Source organism: Ictidomys tridecemlineatus, chromosome X (assembly GCF_052094955.1).
Source record: "Ictidomys tridecemlineatus isolate mIctTri1 chromosome X, mIctTri1.hap1, whole genome shotgun sequence".
NCBI lineage: Eukaryota > Metazoa > Chordata > Mammalia > Rodentia > Sciuridae > Ictidomys > Ictidomys tridecemlineatus.
The window spans coordinates 44001896-44020621 of NC_135493.1; the positions used below are offsets into that span (position 1 = coordinate 44001896).

The 18726-nt window shown below is 39.5% G+C and overlaps 1 protein-coding gene and 1 non-coding gene across 8 annotated transcripts; both read right to left on the minus strand.

Annotated features, from left to right (window-relative positions):
- Positions 1-3240: 3240 nt before the first annotated feature.
- LOC120891253 (U6 spliceosomal RNA) lies at positions 3241-3347 on the minus strand. Its single transcript, XR_005735624.2, has one exon. It is a non-coding gene; the product is annotated as a U6 spliceosomal RNA (small nuclear RNA).
- A 12566-nt stretch (positions 3348-15913) lies between these two features.
- On the minus strand, positions 15914-18178 carry LOC101971900 (transcription elongation factor A protein-like 3). 7 transcript variants are annotated; one of them, XM_040283747.2, is made up of 3 exons: positions 18076-18178; positions 17129-17200; positions 15914-16763 (listed from the first exon to the last, which is right to left on the minus strand). In XM_040283747.2, exon 3 carries the CDS (start codon positions 16745-16747, stop codon positions 16142-16144), a length of 606 nt encoding a protein of 201 aa, XP_040139681.1. In that variant the 5' UTR covers positions 16748-16763; positions 17129-17200; positions 18076-18178; the 3' UTR covers positions 15914-16141. The 7 variants fall into 7 exon arrangements, with proteins under 7 accessions (XP_040139681.1, XP_021580913.1, XP_040139680.1 ...); XM_021725238.3 differs by having other exon boundaries at positions 15914-16766; positions 18076-18172; XM_040283746.2 differs by lacking the exon at positions 18076-18178 and adding an exon at positions 17696-17909.
- Positions 18179-18726: the final 548 nt, after the last annotated feature.

The following is an 18726-nucleotide window of genomic DNA, read 5'->3' on the forward strand; positions in this document are numbered from 1 at the left end:
GGCAATATGCCAGGCGCCATCCAGACTTGTTTACAGACTCTAACATTTGCTAGGCGCCATCCTGACTTGTTTACAGACTCTAACACAATACTAAAAAAAAAATTAATAGCCCCTGCTTGACCTGCAGTATCTTCTCTTAGCTGACAAAACTGTCCAGTTCTCTCTGGATAGGGCCCATTTGTAGGGGCCAAAATGTCCTGATGTACTTGCTGCACCTCCTGCAGAACTGGTTCATGGAACAGCATAAGCTTATGGATGGGCTGATTTCTCTCCTCTTCCAGCTGTATCATACTTGCACATACTGCTGGAAATGGCCCTCTGCCAGTTCCAGGTCCTCCATGCTCAGGTTCTCCTCTGTGCTGGGGCTCAGTACTGCTCTGTGGCTCTCCTTAGGATAAGATTTCTACTCCCTTGCAACAGTCTCCCCCTCAAAAACAATCTGCCCTGGGCTCAGGCTTTTTGCTGGCTCCACAGACTGCTCCACAAATGGTACCTCATCTCGTTTCATGGTCTTCTTCCATACCGAATCTCCCCTGGACTACAGGCCCTTTCATGTACAGTACCTCCTTTGGCTGCCTGGTCTCTTCAATGTACAGTGCCTCCTCTGGCTTCTCAGTCTCTTTCACATAATGTCTCTTCAAAGTCACCAGTGGAACAAGGCAGAGAATGTCTTCTAGATTCATGGTCCCCTCCAAAGATTGAGTAGTTTCAGGTTCAAGGTCTTGGCCTCATTAAAAGATTCAAAGTTCTCCTGGAGAATTGTCCTCTGATCTTGTTTCCTAGGCCTGGGCAGCACTGTCCTCACTGTGCTAAGGCTCTGGATGGCCATGGTTGCACAATCCCATGCTCAGCAGGTGTGTTATCAATAGCTGGCTTGTCCACTGCTATTCCAGTGCCTACCCTGCCACCCTACTAACTGCATTGAATACCAGGTCCTTCTGTACTATATGCGATTCATGATCCCTTTACTTATTTATTTACTCTGGTTTCAGGTTACCATTGGTAGTCATTTCTTTCATCAAATATTGTTCTTAATATTGTCCCAAATTTCTCCAAGTTTCTGTACATTTTTCTTTAGCTTTTTGTTCTTGGATGTTCAGATTGCATGATCTCTATCAGTCTAGCTTTCAAGTCACTAATTCTTTTGGCAGTTCAAATCTACTATTGAATTTCTCATTTTAGTCATCATACTGTTCAATTCCGTAATTTCTGTTTTTATAATTTTCTGCTTTTATTAATATTCTGTATTTGAACATCCTCCTCCTCTACTTCTTCATCGAGGTTTCCTTTTGTTCTGTGAACATATTATGAAGCTGAAGTTCCCTGAAGAAACCATATGTATATTAAAGTATCTATGGAAAATGTTTGACCCTGGCTGGGTAGAACATCATGTTTCTGGAGAGATGGAACATTGTAGACTGAGAGTCAAAGTTATCTTGGGCTGTCCTAAGCCATTTAGAAAAATAGCCATTTACTTTTAACCTTTGTATCTGACCTAATATTCCCATGAGTATAAGTAATCCTCTCAGATTAAGTTTAGCAGACCTCAAACTTCCATCAAACCCAAAGCTATGAATGCTATAATATCTGAAATCTTTAGCAAAGATTTCCCTGCTTTGCTCTAGCCCTGACGTAGGACAGCAGAAAAATAGGTAGAAAGAAGACAGAGAAGGAAAGAGAGACTGTAGCTTTTTAAAACTCCATGAACTCTCTTCACTCCTCAGGCCTGTTTTCTTCCAAGCCTGAATTCTTAACAGTTCTAATAAGTTTTAGAGCACTGTAAGTCCAGATAATTGGTGCCTATATGCCTTGTTAGCTTACAGAATATATTTTAGACTGATTAAAAGGAAGAGAGAGAGAGAGAGAGAGAGAGAGAGAGAGAGAGAGAGAGAGAAAATCTCATGATATGTTACAGTCTAAGTGCTATTAACTAAATATTGTCAACCTAAAGATTCTGAGAAAAACCAGGTCACTGTGACCCACTCTGCTCCATGATCAAAAGAATGGAACTCATTATGCTGATGTCACCCCACATACCTCTCATGCTCACCATTTACAAAGTATCCTTTAAAAGAACTCTGAGACCCCAAAAGCATGTCTCACTCTCTAGCACCCTCACCCTCTCCCTTTGAGTACATGTCCTTGCTTTCCTGAATAAACATTTATTGGTGCTTCTTTTGACTCATCCTGACATTCCTTTCTGCCGCATCAGTCAAGAACCTGTCAGCGCTGGGTTAAGGTTCCTTTTTCCCTTTGGGAAATTCTTCAGACCCCATCCAGTGACACCTCCACCAAGTATTTGACTAATGCATTGACTTATGACTTTCTTTGTTCTTTGGCTATAAAAATTCATGTAACCTCTTTTCATTTAGGAACACATCATTCAGGGAACTTGAATCTACATTCCCAGGCAATGGCCACTCATATTTAGCTCAGAACAAACTGCTTGTTTCAATTAAAACAGAATTGCTATTTTATGTCTTGACATGTATAATATGTACTTTAAAGTTTTGTTAAATCCATCATCTGGTCACTTTTTCAGGCAATATCTATTGTTTGCTTTTCCTGGTATATGGGTCATAGTTCCCTATTTCTTTGCAAATATCACTGATTTTTTTTTGGTTGGAAACTGAAAATTTTAAATAATATGGAAGTTTTGGGTACTGGTTCTGCCTTACTCATCTGGGTCTTGTTATTGTTACTTCCATGATTATTTGTTTGGTGACTAACTGGATTATTTTAGTAAAATCTATGTCCGCACATAGTGTGAAGTTCTTTGTTACTTTTCAGGATGCATAGCTTTGGCTATGCCCACAGTCACCCTAGATTAGGGTAGTTTTGGCAGGGCTTTCTTTGATAGTCTCTTTTCCCTGACCACACCCAACTGTTAAACTCCACTAATTGTCTGCTAATTGTTCTGTTGTTTTCAACTATGCCTTGAGGCATACATTGTTCTACCGAATGAGATTTTTTTTTTTTCCTGATCCCAGGAGGAGTCTTCCCAGCTTTCCCTTTCTGGATTGTCACTGGCAGTTAGCAGGTCTATAGTTTAGTCTATATCTCTAATGAATTTACCAAGGTCCTCTCAACTGTCTTTCACAATGTGTGATATTTTCAGGCACTACGTCTTTTTTTTTTTTCTTGGTGTCTGAACAACATTTATTAAAATAGACAAATGAATTGCTAAGTCAGTAGTCAAAATGAGAGAACTTGGAAACTTTCTCAGGAGAGGACCTGATTAAAAATATGGGACACTTCATGAATTTGCATGTCATCCTTGCACAGGGGCCATGCTAATCTTCTCTGTATTGTTCCAATTTTAGTATATGTGCTGCCAAAGTGAGCATTGGGCACTACTTCTGACACTAAATGTGTAGTTGTTTTTCAACACCAACCAATTGTCTAATTCTCTGATAACAATTTTATGTCCTATAATTCTTTCTAATTATGAAACTAAAATCAGCAAAGGTCTGTACACACTAGGACATAAATTCCTTAAATAACAAAGTTTTAAGTGGTCTTTCAGAAAAACCCTCCAGACTCCACTCACGGATGGTTTGGAATTGACTTTTCAAGAAGGGACATGTGCAGAAGAAGCCAGTGACCTTTTAACATCACAAGCTTAAAATCCCCTGTGCAGAACTCCATGAAATGAAACATACAATCTGTGAAGAGTCATGACCACCGTCTATGCTTGTGTAAAAGAACCCTAAACCTGCTGTCTTCTTACATCCAGTCAACAAGTGGCTTCTCCCCTCTCCCTTTTTATAAATTCTCCCACTAACAACTGATCAAGGAGATAGATTCGAGCTCATTTTTAGCTCCTGACCCTCCTACCCATTGATCATGTGTGTGTGTGTGTGTGTGTGTGTGTGTGTGTGTGTACAATATATAGATAACAGTTTCTTTATCCATTCATCTATTGAAGGGCATCTAGGTTGGTTCCACAGTTTGGCTATTGTGAATTGTGCTGCTATAAGCATTGATGTGGCTGTGTCCCTGTAGTATGCTGTTTTTAAGTCCTTTGGGTATAGACCGAGGAGTGGGATAGCTGGGTCAAATGGTGGTTCCATTCCAAGTTTTCTGAGGAATCTCCATACTGCTTTTCTAAGTGATTGCATCAATTTGCAGTCTTACCAGCAATGTATGAGCAAAACTTTTCCCCCACATCCTCACCAACATTTATTGTTGTCTGTATTCTTTTTTAAAACTATTTTGCTTTATTTGTAGCTGGGCACAATGCCTTTATTTTATTTTTATGTGGTGCTGAGGATCGAACCGAGGCCCAGCACATGCTAGGTGAGTGCTCTACCACTGAGCCACAACCCCAGCCCTATTGTGTGTGTTCTTGATAACTGCCATTCTGACAGGCATGAGATGAAATCTTAGAGTAGTCTTGATTTGCATTTGTCTAATTACTAGAGATGTTCATTTTTTTCATTTATTTGTTGATCGATTGTATATCTTCTGAGAAGTATCTGTTCAGCTCCTTTGCCCATTTATTGATTGGGTTGTTTGTTTGTTTGGTGTTAATATTTTTGAGTTCTTTATATATTCTGGAGATTAGTGCTCTATCTGACATGCATTTGGAAAAAATTTGTTCCCAAAATGTAGATAGACCCTTTTATTTTTTGAAAAAAAAAGAGTGATCCCATAGTATTAGCTCCAATATGCATAGGGCAGCAAGCCTATTCAACATTAATGCCTCAGAATTAGTAAAGACCTGTTATGGTTTATGTATTAGGTGTCCCCCAAAAGCTCATGTGTGAGATTTTGGGGTGAAACAAGGTTTGGGGGTGAAACATTTGGGTTATGAGGGCCTTAACCTAATCAGTGTGATAGGTATTAACTGAGTGGTAATTATAGTCAGATAGGTTGTAGCCAGAAGTCAGTCCCTCAGGGCCTGACTTTGGGGTTGATATTTTGTCCTTGCTGAGCAGAATGCTCTCTGCTTCCTGGCATCCTTTCCCCTGCCTCACACTTCTGCCATGATGTTCTTCCTCACCTCAAGCCCTGAGGAGACCTCTGAAACCATGAGTCCCCAAACAAACTTTTCCTCCTCTAATTGTTCTTGTCAGGTCTTTTTGGTCACAGATGTGAAAAAGCTAACTAAAACAAGACTATACAGGTTAAGGGTTAAGTTTCATAAGACTTGCCCCACTTCATATGCCAGAAGCAAATGGGGTGCCCAGGCTACCCACACTTCTGCCTGGCCAATTACAAATTTGAGGGTTCCTCTTACCCCCTCTTTAAGCTTAGTAATTTGCTAGAATGACTCAGAATTCAGGAAAGTACTTTACTTAGTATAACCAGCTTATCATAAAAGATACGTTAGCAAGGTAGTTAGCTACAAATGAGCAGGAATGGAAGGAGGGGGGAATGAGAAAAGAGAGTAGTTGTAAACATCTCATGATCAGAAATGGATCCAAAGGTACCAGTCTTCTGCCACATTCCAGAAAGAGGCCCAACACTATCTCCTATAGATTTATAGGCACACATCCTGTTTCCAAGGTGACACATGCATCCACAAGCTGCTCCAAGGATCAGTTCCACAATTATATTTCCTTCTGCTTGTGACACTAGGCCAAAAAGAGCAAAACAAACTAAGTACTCAGGTACATGCTCACAATTTTAACACAACATAGACACATGAATTTTCCTAAACAGACAACAACTATGCAAAACACCAGGCCCAAAGAGACATGGCCAAGGTTTCATGCCAATACACATTCCCACCCCATATCCTAACAAAAGGGAAAAGCTTCATCATTTCCATGCATTTTGGTCCCCAGTGGATCTGCCTGCCCCTCTCACTGGGTTCTATCTCACTTTCTCTTGCCTTGTAATAAGCCTTCCCTAAACACTATCTACCTCTGCCTCATTGTATAATTCTGTATCTGTGCTGGTATAATTGCCTAATCTTAGACAATTACACTCAAGAAAAGAGAAATAAATCACATGCTCCACAGATGACTCTCAACCTCTAGTAACAGATATAACTCAGGAACAGCTAAATGAGACACTCACAGGGTAAGGTATGGGATATATTTGGCACAGCACTTCCATGCCATTTATGAGTACCCTGTCTGTCCATCATTTAAATATGTTTACTAACACAAAAACTCCTGAGTGAATTCATTTTGTGGTTTTAATGGAGGAATGATTGACTACATCATTGGCCACTAGTGATTAAACTACATATCCAACTCTTGTTCCTTCTTTGGTGGGGAGCAGGGTTAAAGTTCCAACTCCCTAATCATCAGTCCCTGTTCTGAAGTTATCTAGGGGCTCCACAATGAGTCACCTCATTAGTGGAAATTCAGGTATTGTCAAATTTGTCTCATATGAGTAACAAAAGGCAACATATTTCAGGAAATTCCAAGGGTTTTAGGTGTTCCGTGCCAGGAACTGGCGACACAGAACAAATATATATATTTTCATTACACCACATATCAAAATCTTTACTATTTTTGAGAGCTCTCTTATGTTTGATCTCCATATTGTGTTGTAAGTGAAGTGATTGTCATTGGAAAGAGGTTTCCAGCTCTGTTTTACACCTGCTCCCCACCCATCAAAATCTCTGACCCATGAATCTGGAGTTTGTAATATATATCCTAGGTTATCACATTCTACCATCAAATAATATATGACTACATATATTAAGCATATATAATTATATATATGACCTTGGGTTAAGCATTTTTTCTTCATTTTGAAGACAAATGCATATATGAAAAAAGACAAGATACCTTTGACCTCATTAAGAGGAAACACACACACACACACACACACACACACACACACACACACATACACACACCCCTATGTTTTCTTCTGAGTTTTAAAGATTTAGCTAACACTTTTTTGATTTAAGGGATTTTTTTTTTCTGTTTTAGTGGTACTGGGGATTGAACCCAGGAGCTCTCTACCATTAAGTTACCTTCCCAGTCCTTTTTATTTTTATCTTTGAAGCAGAATCTTGCTAAATTGACCAGGCTAGTCTTAAACTTGAGATCCTTCTTATCTTCCCAAGTAGTTGGGATTATAGTTATGTACCACTACACCTAGCAAGATTATTATTTAAAAATAGAAACACTTTTAATTTTTTTCCTTTCCTATCTGGATGCTTTATTTACTTAATTATTTTTTTTTTAGCCTAATTGCCCTGGCTAGAATAATCCAATACAGAGTTGAGTAGAAACAGTGAGAGACTTCTTTGTCATGTTCTTGTTCTTATGGAGGAGATTTTCTTTATTACACTGTGAAGTATGATGTAACTTGCTTATTTTTCACAGATGTCCTTCATCAAGTTGTGGAGGCTCTTTTGTTTATTAGTCCACTTTCCATCACTGTGACCAAAATACCTGACAAGAACAACATAGAGGTGGAAAAGTTTATTTTGGCTCATGGTTTCAGAGGTCTCAGTCCATGTTCCAATGACTCCATTGCTCTGGACTTGAGGTGAGACAGAACTCCAGGGTGAAAGAGCATGGTGCAGGAAACCTGTCAGTTCATGGCAGCCAGGAAGCAGAGAGAGAGAGAGAGAGAGAGAGAGCACAAGGAGCCAGGGACAAAATATAATCCCCAAAGGCACACTTCCAATGACCTACTTCTTTCAGCCATTCCCACTTGCCTACAGTTACCACCCAGTAATCCACTCAAATTATTAATCCATACAATGTATTAATCCACCAATTAGATTATAGCTTTTATAATCCATTCATTTCACTTCTGAAAATTCCTTTCACTTTTTTAATCCATTCATTTCACTTCTGAAAATTCCTGCACTGCCAAATGAGCTTTTCAGGAGATATCTCATATCCAAACCATGACACCTTGTATTCCTGTTGTGTTGTAAGGGTTTTTTTTTGTATGTATTTTTTATCATGCAAGGGTGCTGGATTTAGTCCGAATATTTTCCTGAATCTACTGAAATAGTTTTGGGCCTTTATTCTATTAATATGGTTTTATATTGACTGATTTTTATGTGCTATACCAAGCTTGCTTTCCTGAGATAAATTCCATTTGGTCACTGAATATTCTTTTTACATGCTGGTAAATCATTTTGCTAGTAATTTCTTGAGGAGTTTTTGTATCATATTCATAAATGATATCAAGCTATAGTTTTTTGTTATGTCTAGTCCTGTTTTGATATAAGAGTGCTCCTAGTCTCATATTCATTGGGGAGTATTCCTTCCTCTGGGCCTGGGATTTTCTTTGTAGGATTTAAAAAATTACTAATTCAATCTCTTTACTTGTTACTGGTCTATCCAAAAGTTCTATTTCTTCTTGTGTCACTTTTGGTAATTTGTCTTCCTAGGAATTTGTCCAATTCATCTAGGCTATCTGATTCATTGTTATATAATTGTTAGTAGTATGCTTCCATAATCCTTTCTCTCTCTGTAAGTGTGGTAGTAATGTCTCCTCTTTCAGTCCTGATTTTTCTAAGTTGAATCTTCTCATGTTTTCCTATTTTTTAATTCATCAATATAGTTAATGACTCATTGTTTTGTTGACCTTTTCAAAGAACAAAATTTTGGCTTCATTTTTTTCTACTGTTTTTGTATTCTTTATTTCATTAATTTCCACTCTCATCTATTTTATTTCCTTTCTTCTACTTGCTTTGTTTTTAGTTCTCTATTCTTTTCATAGTTTTTTTAAAGGTGGAATATTAAGTTATTAAACAAATTCTTTCTTCTTTTTAAAATATAGGTGTCTCCAGCTATGAATTTTCCTCTAAATTCTGTTTTAGTTACATCCAGTAAACTTTGGTATGTTTTCATTTTCTTTGAACTCAAATTATTATGTAATAGTATGTAATTTCTCCTCTGTTTATTCTTTGACTGATTAGTTATTTAGAAGTGTTTTTATTGTCCACATATTCTCAAATTTCCCAATTTTCCTTATGTTATTGATTTCTAATTTCATGCCATTTTAGTCTTAGAACATATTTTATATTAATTTGATCTTTCTAAATATTTTGAGACTTGTTTCATGATTTAACATAGTTACTGGGAAAAACAGATCACCGTAAACCCAAAGGAAGTCTCAAAGATTAGAGCATAAATAAATGAGAATAGAAAAACAACACAGAAAATGAAACCAAATTTGCTTTTCAAAAACCAACAAAATTGATCAACTGCTAGCTTACATTTATCAAGAAAAAGCAGAGGGCTGGGGATATAGCTTAGTGGTAGAGCATTTACCTTGTGGGTGTGAGGCCCTGGGTTTGACCTCCAGCACCTTAAAAACTGAAAAAGAATAAAGAAAGTAAGAGAAAGAAAGAAAGAGATAAAGAACAAGAAGACCCACATTATCAAAATCAAGAATGAAATTGGGGCATAACTACTGACTTTACAGAGAAGAAGAGTACTAAAATAGAATACTGTGAACAACCATATGGCAATAAATTAGATAACCTAGATGAAATAGGCATTTTCTAAAAAAGATGCAGTGTATTGAAACCAACTCAGGAACAATTAGAAAATTTGAATAGATCTCTGTTTTGGTTGGCATCTGGAATGCCCATAAAAGCTCATGTGTTGGAGGCATGATCCCCAATACAGCATTTTTCAGAGGTGGGGCTTTTAGGCAATGATTAGGGCTCTGACTTCATCAGAGGATTAATCCTTTTGCTGAATTAATCTATTAATAGCTGAATGGACTACTGGGAGTTAGGACCTAGTTGGAGGAAGTAGGTCACTGAGGACTTGCACTGTAAGGGTTTATCTAGTCCCCAAGCCCTTCACCTCTCTCTCTTTCTTATCTGCTGTGAACTGAACAGCTTTCCCCTTCCACTGTCATGTTTTTTTCTGCCTTACAGCCAAATGACCATGAACAAAAGAGACTGCTGAAACTGTAAGCTAAAATAAAACTTCTATTCCTATAAGTTGTTCTTATCAGATATTTTGATCAAAGTAATGAAAAACTGATTAACACAACCTATAACAATTGAAGAGATTGAAATAGTAATAAAAATTCCCACAAAGAAATTTCCATGCCCAGATAACTTCATTTATTCTAGAAAACTCTAAAAAAAATAACTACCCTTCAAAATCTCTTACAAAAATAGTTGGAGAAAATACTTCCTAATTCATTTTATGACATGTATATTATCCCAATACTTAACCAGATAAAACCATCTTAAGAAAAATAAACTGAAGATCAATAACCCTTATGGATATAGAAACAAAAATCCTCAACAAAATACTAAATATGGTGATTAATCCAGCATAATATATAAAGAACCAAATGAAATTAATCCTAAGAATGATGAAATGAAATTCATCCTAGGAATACAAATCTAATTCAACATCTGAAAATCAATTAATATAAAATGTCATTTTAATAAAACAAAGGGAAAATCACATGATCATACCAGATCCAGAAATCACACTTGACAAAATGAAACTTCCTTGATCTGATAAGAACATATACAAGTGTAAGCTATAGATTACAATACACCTCATGGTTAAAGACTCATTACTGTATTTTACCTAAGATCAGGAACAATACAAGAATATTTAATCTTAATATTTTTAGTCAGTATTATACTGGAGATTTTATCTTGTGCAATTAGGCAAGAGAAACAAGTAAAAGTCATCTAGATTGAAATGAAGAAGTAAATTTATCTCCATTCATAGATAAAACTATCTTTATTTTTTTAAAAAAGGTGCTAGGGGAAAAAACTTGGGGCCTCACACACACTACACAAGAACTCTACCACGGGGCTATATCTCCAGCCCAATAAAATAATCTTGTAAATAGTATTTTTAAGGTATCCACACCTCCAAATAAATGTGTTCAGTAAGGTTGCAGAGTATAATATCAATATATAAAATGAATTGTATTTCTTTTTTTTTCAGTACTAGGGATTGAACCCAGGAGTGTTCTACTACTGAACTACATACCCAACATTTTTTACTTTTTTTAAAAATTTTTGAGATAGGGACTCACTCAGTTGCCAAGGCTGGCCTTGAACTTGCAATCCTCCTGTCTCACTTTCCCAAGTAGCTGGGATTATAGGCATGCAAAACTGTGCCTGGCTATATGAATATCATATTCCTATATACTAGCAATAAATCAACTGAAAATGAAATAAAGAAGTTATTTCATTTACATAGCATTAAAAAGAATAAAATGGACTTAGGTGTAGCTCAATGGTAGAGTGCTTGCCTAGCATGTGCAGGCCTCAAGTTTAATCCCCAGTACTATAAAACAAAATAAAACAAAAAAGAAAAAAATGTTTAGGAATAAAGTTAACTGAATAAGTTCATGAATTATACACTGAAAACTAAAAAAAATTGAAATTAAATTCCTAAATATATGTAAAGACACGCTATATTTGTGTATTAGAAGACAATATTGTTAAAGTAGCAGTAATCCTCAAATTGACCTACAGATTCACAGTAAGCCCTTTCAAAATTTCAGCAGACTTCTTTGCAGAAATTGACAAGGTTATCCCAAAATTCATGTGGATGTGCAAGGTGCCCAAAACAGGCAAAACGATCCTGAAAAAGGAGAAGAAATTCTGAGGCCTCACATTTCTCTTTTTCTAAACTTCCTGCAAAGCAATAGTAATCAAGGCAGTATGCTATTGGCAGAAGACAGACATATATATAAGTAAAACAATTGAATGTATAGAACTAAACCCTCACATTTATGGTCAGTAGACTTTTGAGAAATGTTCCAAAAATCATTCAATACCAAAATAACTGTTTTTCAAGAAAAGGTACAACCGGATATCTTCATGCAAAAGAATGAGCATAAACCCTTATCCTACAAAATGCATTCTGTTGTCATGTATAACTAATTAGAACATTTTTTTAAAGTAAAAAAAAAAAATTCTTGAAAAATAAATAAATAAAAATCCTGTTCCCTAAAAAAAGAAAAACAAAAACAAAACAAAAAAAAAAACCTATCTTACATCATATGAAAACTCAAAATGAATCAAATATCTAAGTGTAAGGAGTGAAACTCTAAAGATCAGAAGAAGGGGCTGGGGTTGTGGCTCAGAGGTAGAGCACTAGCCTAGTATGTGTGAGGCACTGGGTTCGGTCCTCAGCACCACATAAAAATAAAATAAAGATATGTGTTCACCTATAACTAAAAAATAAATATTTTTTAAAAGTCAGAAGAAAACATAGGAGTTGGGGCTGAGGTTGTGCTTCAGCAGGAGAGCATTCGCCTAGCATGTGCAAGACCCTGGGTTCAATCCTCAGCACCAAATAAATAAATAAGTAAATGGTATTGTGTCCAACTACAACTAAAAAATAAATGTCAAAAAATCATAGGAGTAAATATTCACAACCATGAGTTAGACAATGTTTCCTTAAATAAGCCATCAAAAGCATAGAAGGGGCTGGGATTGTACCTCAATGGCAGAGCCCTTGCCTAGCACTTGTGAGGTACTGGGTTCAATACTCAGCACAACATAAATATAAATAAATAAAAAAGGTATTGTGTCCATCTACAACTAAAAATATTTGTTTTAAAAAGAAGAAAGATGAAACAGATAAATTGGACATAGTTAAAAAAATTTTGTACTTCAAAGCACATCATACAAAGATTTAAAAGACAATCCACATAATGGGAGAAAACATTTGCAAATCATTTACATGATAAGGGAATTGACCCTAGAATATATAAAGTTCTTTTACAAGTGAACAAAAAAAGAAAAAAATAAACCCAACTTAAACAAGGGCAAATGGTTTAATTAGACAATTCTCTGAAGAAGAAGATATACAAATGGTCCCCATGCCAATAAAGATATTTAAATTGTTAGCAATTATAGGAATGCAAATCAGATGACAGGAAGATCCACACCCATTAGAATGAATAAAATAAAGGCAGAAAATAGCGAATTTGGGGAGAATATGGGGAAATTGTAACCCTCATGTGCTGTAGGTGTAAGTGCAAAATGATAATTTTCCCTTGGAAAATAGTTGGGCAGTTTTTCAAAATATTAAGCATATAATTACCATATGACCCAGCAATTTTACTCCTAAGAATATCCTCCAAAGAATTGAAAACAGTATTCAAACACAAAATTTTACATAAATATCCATAGCAACGTTATCTATAGTAGCCAAAGGTGAAAAGAACTCAAATGTTGTGACCAATTAAATGAATTTAAAAATGTGGTTTACCATTTAATTGAATATTATTAGATGGTAAGATAGTAATGGAGTACTAATGCATCCTACAACATGGATGAACTTTCAAAATACAAGCTATGTGAAATAAACTAGTCACAAAGCCCACATATTGAGCTAGAGGAAGTGGCACACTCCTGTAATCCCAGTCACTTGAGAAGCTGAGGCAGGAGCATCACAAATTCAAGGATAGACTCAGCAATTTAGCAAGACCCTGTTTCAACATAAAAAGCAAAAAGGGCTAGAGATGTGTCTCAGTGGTAGAATACCCCAGCTTCAAGCTCCAGTACCCTCACCAAACCCATATAGTATATGATAACATTTATATTAAATGTCAACAATATTCAACCATGGAGACAAATTAGTGGTTGCCAGAAAGTTGGGTTGAGGGATGGAGAAAAAAGGGGAATGTATAATGTTTGCTAATGTATAAAGGGTTTCTTTTTTTGGATGATGAGGATGCTATAAAATTAGATAGTGGCTATGGATACACAACTCTGGATATGCTAAATGCCATTAAATTGTATGCTTTAAAAGCACACAAATTTATGGTATGTGAATTATACCTCAATAAAACTGTAAAAAGTACAATTATTTCCATTTAAGGATCAGGTATTGCCTCTCCCTGGTGGAAGAAGCCCACTGTTATCAACCTTCCTTCTGGAAATGCTATAATATCTGAGACTCATCACTGGTTTCTGCTTTTGACAGATTCCAAACTCGGCTGTAACAATAGTTAGATTAGGTTGGTAAGGGAAGTCGGTATTATTGACTTCTTTCATAGCACTATTCTTACTTCCTATGGTCACTTCATACATGGGCCCATGGAACAAACCCTGGCCTAGTGGGATGTGAGAAGAGGCTGACGGACACTACAGAGATGGTCATTTATTTTCCTCTCATTTATTGAGAGTTTGTTCTGCAGTGGATGCCTTCAGTGGACACACTCAGTATCTGAATAAGCAGATATGGCTAGTTAGAGGTGAATGATGTGGCCTGCTAGCATTTAGATCTCAAGACTCTTCCAATGAGTAAAAACAAATAGAATCTTGGTCAGGACATTAAACCATGAGGGAGTTGCCCTGGGCCCCTGTTTCTTGACCACCATTCAGGTAGCTTCTGAATGGGAAAATGAAGTGCACTAGTGCCTGAACAATGCAGGGAGGATGAGCCTGATCTCTTTCACACTGCTTTTGCAGAGCAGACTCCACTGACAATTCTTTCCAAAGAGTCTGGGAAAACACATTAGCAGAGGTGTCTCTCCCTCCTGGACCCTGGACTCTAAACCTTTGTTACTCCAGGATTCGATGGGCAAGTCTTGTCCTTGAAAAATTAATTGAAACAAACTTTTAAAAATTAGAGCACAAGGCTGGCTTAACTATTTTGCAGGCTGAGCCCAGAGATATAACTTTGAATTCTATTTTTTAAAATAGTTTTGTAGTTGTAGATGGACATGATACCTTTAATTTATTTATTTATTTTTATGTGGTGCTGAGGATTGAACCCAGGTCCCACATGTGCTAGACAAGTGCTCTACCACTGAGCTACAACCCCAGCTCCTGAATTTTATTTTTGATAAATTTTAGTAACATTTGATTGAAAAATTTCATGGCATAACAGGGTGTTCCACTAAGGAAAACACATGTTACCAAAGGTTGAGTATCCCTTAACAGAAAGGCTTGGGGCCAGAAATATTTCAGATTTCAAAGGTTTTTTTTTTTTATTTTGGAATATTTACATAGGATTTACCTGTTGAGCACCCCTAATCCAAAAGTCTGACATGCAGAATGCACCAAAATATGCATTAGGAGAGGGCCTTTATGCATATTCCTTTGGGGGTCAAATAGGGGTTTTAGCTCTTTGGGGACTGTAGAGAATCAGTTGGGCCTTGTCACCATGAGGACTCCATTATAGAAGAGGTTGTCAGGAGGGAGTACAGTTATAGGTCATAGCATGATGGGACTGCCCAAACAGATATGGTTGTATCCAGAGAAGAATGACACCCCTTCTCAGCTCTTGGAGTTCTTCCTGGGCATGGGTAAGAACTACCTTCAACTCCCGCTTCAGTGTATAATAAGGTCCAGGGTCCTGCTACTGCAAGGGAGCTAGCTCAAAACATATCACATATTTATCATGCCATCTGATGCACTGTGCAATCCTGTGAAGCAAGTAATTATCCCCATTTCACAGATGATAAGACTGTTATAGCAAGAATAAGCCTGTTATAAGTGCCAGGCTGATTTTAGTTCTGAGTCCCAGAGGTATTGTTAACTATTTGTTTTACATTCTGATAGCAAGAATTTTAAATATCTTTATTGCCCTCATAATATTCTTCAATAATTCAGTCACTTATCACATATTGCTTTCTGATTTGGGTTTTTAAAAATATTATGTGGAAAATATAATCCATATAAGTTAGGGAAAAGTAAATATGAGTGAGCAAAAAGAAAGGAAAGATAAAAGGAAAAGCACCACACACTAGGGAGCAATAAGATGGTAGAGGACCCAGGAGAAGGAGCAACAGTGACTACTGACCTGGTACCACCTAGGGAAGACCCACTTTGGGCACACCAGCAAAGGAATGGCATGAAGGTACCTAATCCTCAGGTGGTAAGACTAACAGGTAATATCTATTCTTGGTCACCTTGGAGGTCACTATTGCCTACTTTTTAGTGTACACACTTGCAGAGTTTTCTCTGAGCACAAATGCATTATGCAAACATATTTACATTTTTATAAAAATGGACTGACACTGTATATGTGATTTTGCAAACTTTTTATTGTTATTATACAATGGACATGCACATGGGTGAAAATCCTGTACTAAAAGGGCGCTGTAGTTGGGTCAAAAGGCTGCTGGTAACAAGAGTGACACCTAAAGCAAAATATCAGCTTAAGGTTAAAGCACAGGACCTGGCAAGTATCTACCAGGGAAAGCAGGGCCGGCAATATCTCATCAGAGAAGTCTGAATCCATGACCAAAGGCATTAAAGGTAGGGAATATCATGTAAGCCCCTTTGGCCCCTACCTCCGCCCCTCACTCCCCTGACACCCCGCTGGCCCCTTGGGTTGAACGCATCCTGAGCATCTCTTTGCATCCAGTGAAAACTACCCATTTTCTGTTGTTTTTTCCTTAGCTCTTCCTGAGCCCTTGACACATCTGCACATTCTCTCATCATCTCCTCACTGCTCAAATGCCTGTCCTGTAAGTCCTCCTGAGAGTCCTTGGGGGAATCGTCGGTGCCCCTGTCCGTTTTTCTTTTGGCTTTCCGGGGCACATAATCTTCAGCGGGGCGCTTTTCGGCGGCCCGCGGCTCGCTGGCTGGCTTTGCCTGGGATTCTGGCTTGCCCTCCCCTGGTGGCTTGCTCTGACCTTCCGACTTGCCCTGCTTTTCTGCCTTGCCCCCATCTTTCGATTGTCCCTTCTCTTCTGGCTCTCCCTCATCTTCTAGCTTTCCCTCCCTTGCTGGCTTCCCCTCCTCGTCTGGCTTTTCTTCTTCATCTGACTTTCTTTCATCTTCAGGCTCTACTTCGTCTTCTGGCTTTTCCTCGTTTTCCAGTTTTCCTTCATTTTCGCGGTAGGGTTTTTCCATGTCGAGATTTCCCCTCCTTCTGTCGTGGGGGGTAGGGATGCAGAGAAGAGGAGACAAAAAGGAGACATGGGAGACTGAAGGTCTGGGGGTTTAACGCAGGCCCACAGGGTATTGCATCTCGCCCTTGAGAGGGTTCCCCTAAGCTGGTCCTGCCCTCCGAGTGTGCCTCTGCAGGTCCCTTACCCCACACTCCTCCCTGACAGAGAGCCAACCATTCCTGTCACCTTCTCCATGCCGCTTCAGCGTGGCGAGGTGCGTGTAATCCATGCGGTGGGGGTGGGCAGTGGGGCACCACAGTCTGCCCGGGGACCGTGTCCTCTGCACTCTCACCCCTCTGGGTCCCTGTCCAGGCTCCCTCCTCCCACCCCTCCCCCCACTGACCTGCAGGGATCCTGGGCGGGTTGCTCCTCTCTTCAGGCCCTGCAGAGCACTGGAAACAACAGAAGCCCAGACCTGCAGACAGACAGGATGCGGGGACCGGAGAGGCGCTCTCAGGACTGACAGGGACTCAAGACTCTTTCCTGAATCCAGGCCCACCTTACTCAACCTTTTCCTCTGCTACCTTCTCCCGCACCCCAGCCGCCATTTCTTTTCAGGCCTTGGGCACCAGGATGCTTTCCAAACTACGTTTGGGTCTGCATGTCCCCCTCCCCAGAGGCGACCTGTCCAACCCACTCCCCTTTCGCTCAAGTCATTCAATTTGTGTTAGCAGGCGCAGAGCGTGAGAGGGGGTTATCCCCAGAATGCGTCTACGTTTCACTGCCGCACTGCGGGGACGCCCCCCCACCATGGTTTGCTCTAAAATGGATGGAGGGATGGGGGTCCAGAAAGCAGCCGGGCCACTGCAAGGGGCCCACCCTCCCCAACTGCTCTGCACCCCTCTTCTCACCGACATCGCTGATCCCTTCCCCAGCCCCCTGCCCGCTGCTGCGGGATCCTGCCACCCACCTCCACCCCTGCCCCGGGTCCGCTGGCAGTGCCCGCCTGTTTACTGACCTGCGAGGACCCGGGACAGGCCTGCGCCTCCTCGGGCTCGCAGAAGCCCGCTCGCTGCTCGCCCGCCGCCCAGCGCAGCTCAGGGAGCTGGTTCAGCGCGGGCGCCGGGACCGGACCGCAGGGCGGGCGGGCAGGCGGGCGCGGGGGCTGGTGCCCACGTCGGCGCCCGGCCGGTCACGTGAACGTCGCGTCACCCGAGCTCGCCCCCCCCTCCTGCCTGACCCACCTCACCACCCCCCATCCCCGAGGGGCTGAGAAGACGCGGACAGTGGGGAATGTAGGTGGCAAATGGGGTGGGGAGAGGGAAGACTTCTTAACTCCAGGTGCTTTACCTGGTGCATCTCACCACATCGTCGTACAGCATACCTCTCAGATGCCCATTAAAGTAGTGACAGCTGATCAGAGAGCATATCCGATTTTGTTGAGAGCGCTCAGCTCCTGAACCCCAACAACTGTTTTTCAAAACCAGCTCTGCCTGATTCTAGAGCCCGGTGGTTTCTCCGGGAAGCTGAACTGCCACCCTGACCGGCAGCATTTCCCAGGGTTCTGTCCTGGGCCTCCTTTCTCCTCAAGTTCTCTCTAGCTGGGTGTTCTCATTCGTTTGCCTCTAAAAACTGAACTCCCAAATTTGCATCTCCATATTTTCTCCCCAAATCTCAGATTTATTTTTCCTTTCTCACCAAAAATAGTAGTGTTTACTGATGCCCTTTCCAACATACCATATGAAATACGTTTAAGTATTCACTAATATCATAGTTGAGAAGTATCAATGGCTTTTCCTTTTGCCTTTCTCTATGTTCAAGGGCAATTTAAATATCTTTCTGTGTGCATTGTCTATTCATGGCTTTTCCATATTTTTCTAGTGGGAATTTATACATTAACTTTATTAAATGTGTTGTATATGTTGCAAATATTATCTTCTAGTTTGTCACCTGTGTTTTGGCTTTGCTTTATGGCATTTTCTGCCGTGCATTGAAAAATGT